General features: G+C 51.6%; 2 protein-coding genes across 2 annotated transcripts in view; one reads left to right on the forward strand and one right to left on the reverse strand.

Moving 5' to 3' along the window:
* Nucleotides 1-483: 483 nt before the first annotated feature.
* LOC104522744 (feather keratin 1) lies at nucleotides 484-1220 on the reverse strand. The gene is made up of 2 exons (XM_010165117.2): nucleotides 1148-1220; nucleotides 484-791 (listed from the first exon to the last, which is right to left on the reverse strand). The coding sequence occupies exon 2, from the start codon at nucleotides 787-789 to the stop codon at nucleotides 484-486; it is 306 nt and encodes a 101-aa protein (XP_010163419.1). The 5' UTR covers nucleotides 790-791; nucleotides 1148-1220.
* A 1448-nt stretch (nucleotides 1221-2668) lies between these two features.
* The window catches only part of LOC104522753 (feather keratin 1), a 2432-nt gene continuing 344 nt past the window's right edge, over nucleotides 2669-4756 (forward strand). Inside the window, exon 1 of the mRNA XM_010165128.1 lies at nucleotides 2669-2677. Coding sequence (XP_010163430.1) covers nucleotides 2669-2677 — 9 coding nt within the window. The remainder of the gene's footprint in view (nucleotides 2678-4756) is intronic.

Here is a 4756-nt window from a genome sequence, read left to right on the forward strand (position 1 = left end):
CAAGAGAATGATGGGATGCCCCATACTGGAAGTGTTCAAGGTCAGATTTGATGGAGCTTTAAGTAAGGTGATGCAGAGTTAGATATCCCTGACCATAGGAGCAAGGCTTGGACTACATTATCTTTAAGTTCACTTCCAGTCCCTATCTTTCCATGATTAAATGATAACAGGGTTCTATGATAAGGCAGCCCAGTGTACTGTGTCTGTCCCCTTGAGAAAGCTCTGGTTAGGATGGAACCAAAGAGGCAGGGAAATTTGGGAACTGTAGGAGCACTCTTTGCATGACAAAGCATAGTCAAAGTGAACCAAATGAACCACCCTCCACCACAAACACCCTTGAGCATAATCTCTCTGCCAGGTCATGTTGCACGTGCAGAGGAAAGGATGGGACAGAGGATCAGGCTGGGATGCAGCAGAACTTTAATGAGTCAAAAGAGGGAAAGGAGGTTGATGCAAGTGGAGGCCTCGGTGCAGACAGCAGCTTTAGCAGGGGAAGCACCTCCTGCCACAGATGCCACTGCCGAAGCCGGGGAGGCCAAAGCCCCCAGAGTTGATGGGCACTCCCTCAGAGCTGAGGATGCTGCCAACAGCAGCAGAGGTGGAGGATCCCACGGCGGTGCTCTGTGGGAAGGAGCTGAGGATGGGTCCGGGCAGGGTCACCACCACAGCAGGGGGCTCGATGACGACAGTGGAGTCCTGGCACCGCTGGACACAGGGCTCATTGCAGCTGTTGGCCAGTGGGGTTGGGCCACAGGGCCGGCATGGCAGGCACTGGTTGTAGCAGGACATGTCTAGTGTCTGGAGGTGCACCTGCGAGAGAGGACAGGGGGAAAAAAAGCATGAGGAGTGGTTAAAGAGCAGTGTGTTACCCACAGCGAGGAAGATATTTTCCCTCAGTCTAAAAGAACCGCACCAAGAGTGATCAAACCCAGGGAGGTCTCCACCTAGCCAAGAGCTCAGAAGACACCTCAACCAAGCTCCAACCTCTCTCCATGCCACACTTTCTGTTTTTTTTCCTCTCCTATGGCAAGCAAACTCAAGACCCAGCAGAGGAAAAAGAAGTAGATATGTGCTGAGAAAAACCTGAGGAGTGGAGGGAGAAGATGAGGGTGAGGAAGGGGAAGGCAAGAAAGTGCTCCAAACTCACCTTGTTCCCAAGGAGATGGAGGCAAGAGGAGTGGATGAGAGAGTGAGGAGAACAACTCACTTTTATACTGCTCCTGCACTGCCCCAGGCCCACAGTCACTGCACGCGGGCAGTAATTTTCCAGCAGACTCACCTCTAGAACAAAATATCCTCTCTACTGGCACAGGTTGTGTTTGAGTTTCCATCAACACTGTCATTTCATTTCCTCATTTCTGACATGACCATTGGACCACAGAGGCTCTTTTGAAGTATTTGGACAAGTGGTACAAGGATTTCCTGAGGAGGATGATGTCAGTACAGGCAGAAGATGTGTCCCCGAGTGCTGAAGGGACCTGTGCAGATAGAGAACATTGATCTCAGGAAATATGGTGAGGTTGTTTTCAAAACCCTGTGCAGGAAGGAGTGCATGTCTTCCCACCAACACAGTTCTCTCCTGAGTACCCAGAGACTTCTCCAAATGTACACACGCTGCATCCTTCTCCCTCCCTGCTCATCTCCCTGCTTGTGACATTGGTCACTGCTCATTGCCTCTATACACAGGTGGGCTGTGCTACTGGTTTCAAATGCCTTTGCCAAAGGAAAGCTTCTCCTTCTGGGAAAACCTTTGCAGGTTTCTTCAGCAAAGTCATCCCCTCTTGTGGTGGTCTCTGGGGGTCCCAACCGGTGCAGTCAGCAGGCTTGCAGAAGGAGAACATTGTCCTCCCAAAACCCCTGATTACTCAACAAACCCTGTGGAGTTGGGGTCCTCCCCTCTAACTACCGTAGGGGTACGTTGGGGAGTGTTGGGACAGTGCCTTCTCCTTTCCACTCTCCTCACATTACCGTGCACTTTGGCCACATACTTTGGACCTTGACCTGCAGGAGACACAAAGGCCTGCCCACTTTTCCAAACACACTGACCATCCATCCTGCAACCTCCCCTGAGCTCTGACAGAGTTGACAAGAAGGTCAGGCTGAGGGCAATGGTCACTGGGGCTGCCTGGAGCTGTGTGTCTGGGCACAGCCCAGTGCTCAAAGATGGTTTTCCCTGGGTGGGGATGGAACAGCCCTGGCTGGAGGGGAATTCATCTCTAAGTGGGACACCATGGGCCTACAGACAGCACGCACTCCTGCCTTGACCTCATGCCAAAAAGCTGACACAAGGTCAATCCAAAATACGAGTGTGACTCGCCATGGGCAGGGAGAGTCTATCCCAGGAAGCTTGTTTGCTGTACACATTCCCCTGCCCTCCTGGGATGCATCTCAGCTTCCTCCATGTCCACAGGGCAGAGACTTGTATGACGTCCTTAATGCAGTCTGAGAGATAGTTTTGTTCCCGGGGGTCTTCTGAGCACATCTCCTCCCTGAGAATTCCCACTTATGGGACACTGCATGGTCCTTCCAGCCCTCAATCCTTTGGGCCTTGGGGAAAGTTTTGTTGCCTCTCCAATGCTTTTGGAGGCCTCTGGGCCATGGGAAAGCAGGCATGATGCAGCACTAATGAAAGGAGACATGTCGCCTGAGACCCTGCGTTAAGTCCTGGATGGTGGAGGTATGTTTTCTGCAACCCTTTCCTTTCTTCCACAGAGCATACAGGAGAGCTCCTCACCACACCCTGGTCTGTTTGTCCTGGAATGTGAGACCTGTGCATCTGTTTCTTTGCAACATCCAAGTCTCTCCTAAGGTTGACCCTGCACCTGCAGGCAGAGCTACCCAGAGGAGGTTCCTCATTTTCAGGTGCAGGACTTGACATTTCTCCTTCTTGAATGCCAGGAGGCTCCTGTGGGCTCAATCGTCCACCAGGTCTACGTCTTCCTTTACAGTAGGCCTGCCCTGGAGCAAATCAGATTATACCACTTAATTTTTCTCAGGCAGTCCTTGATTTGAAGCCCACTCACTGGTGGGAAGGCTCTGCCTCCTTCCTTTAACTCTTGCAGAGGGCACAGCACCCTGAGAGACCATGTAGGTAGAGAGTAAGAGATTCAAGACATTACCTGCCCCCAGTCTGCTCTCTGGCCACTTTCAGGAAACCAGCAGTGGGCCCATATTTTCCTCCATCACTCTTTGACTACTAGGGGTCCATCTTGCTCTTGATGCTTTGTTGCCTGTTGCTCTTAATATTCCTTGAAGACTCAACATAGGCAGAGCTTTGGCTTCCCTAACAGCATCCCTCGGAATTCTTTCCAGATCCCTCGTATGCAGCTCACCCCCCCTTCCACCTTCAGGAAGCTGTCTTTTGACCTTGACCTCTCGCAGCCCCTCCTGCCTCAGGGGCTGCACTCACTTCATGGGATCCATGGCCCTTTGCTGGACTTGTGTCAGAATCATCATGCATCTCTCCTACTGAGGAGCCATGAACTGGACAGCAGTTGTACTCTGAGTAGTGTTCAGCAAAGAAGAGGGAACGTCTTTTACGATCTGATAGTAAATCTCTTCCTCATACAGCCCAGGATGCCATCAGATGCCATTTTCACAAGTGTGTAGGTTGCCTCATGGTTTCCTTTAGGACCATCATTCCTCTGCTGCAAGGCTCTTTGCCAGCCCATCAGCCCCAGCATCTAGTGGTGCACAAAATTCTTCTTCCCTCCCTCCATGCAGGTCTTTGCATAAAGGGCTGAAATGCTGTTGGTCCCAGTCTGGACCCTGCCATGCACCAGCAGTGTCTGCCAACAGAACTTTGTCTCACTCATCACAACCCTTGGTCACCAACCAATTCCCTCGGGTGCACGGCATGTGGTAGCATGCACTCATGTCAGTGCTGTCTACTTAAATGTTCCCAGACATGATCCTCCTCTACTGTGGGTAAGACTTCCCTGCTCCAGATTTTCCAAGAAATGTCACAAGCCTGATCTCTCAAAAGCCCTACATGCCAGTAAAGACCAAATCCAAGAAAACTTGCAAACAATCCCACTTCACTGCCCTAAGCCAACATCCCCTGCCTGCATGGGAACCATCCACCACTTTGGAGGCACCTTCTCCCCAAATTGACACACTTCTGACCAGAATACCCTCTGGCCTCTCATCGTGGCACATGACAGGAGCCTGCATGGCAGACCAAGCATGTCAGAAATGAGGAAATGAAATGGCAGCGTTGACTGAAACCAAAAAACCACCTGTGCCATTAGGGAGGATATTTTGTTCTGGAGGTGAGTCTGCTGGAAAATTACCGCCCGCGTGCAGTGACTGTGGGCCTGGGGCAGTGCAGGAGCAGTATAAAAGCGAGCTGTTCTCCTCACTCTCTCATCCACTCCTCTTGCCTCCACCTCCTTGGGAATAAGGTGAGTCTGATGCCCTTTCTCTTCTGCCACATCCTTGTTCTTGTTACGGATTTCTCAGTGAACACCTACACCTTTGTCTCCTGCAGGCTCTTGGAGCAGGTTGTCATGGGAGAGGGGAGGTTGGAACGTGTGACAGGGACAGAAGCTGGGTCTTGGCTGAGGTATCTCCTGAGCTATGGGCTAGGTGGAGAACTCCCTGGGCTTGGTTACTCTTAGCAGGGCATTTCTGGGCTGTAGAGGAGAAGAAGCCTGTGGGTCTCCCTACACAGCCTCCAACTCTCCTCTCCTGCTCATGGCTTTTCTACCTCATGGTACCATGACAGGCTGCCCTTAAACCACCCACAATGCTCTGC

Source organism: Antrostomus carolinensis, unplaced genomic scaffold (genome assembly GCF_000700745.2).
Source record: "Antrostomus carolinensis isolate BGI_N321 unplaced genomic scaffold, ASM70074v2 scaffold20850, whole genome shotgun sequence".
In the NCBI taxonomy this organism is placed as follows: Eukaryota; Metazoa; Chordata; class Aves; order Caprimulgiformes; family Caprimulgidae; genus Antrostomus; species Antrostomus carolinensis.

What these genes read in the sequence shown, in the direction of transcription:
- LOC104522744 (XM_010165117.2), bottom strand. Translation starts at nt 789, where the DNA reads ATGTCCTGCTACAACCAGTGCCTGCCATGCCGGCCCTGTGGCCCAACC.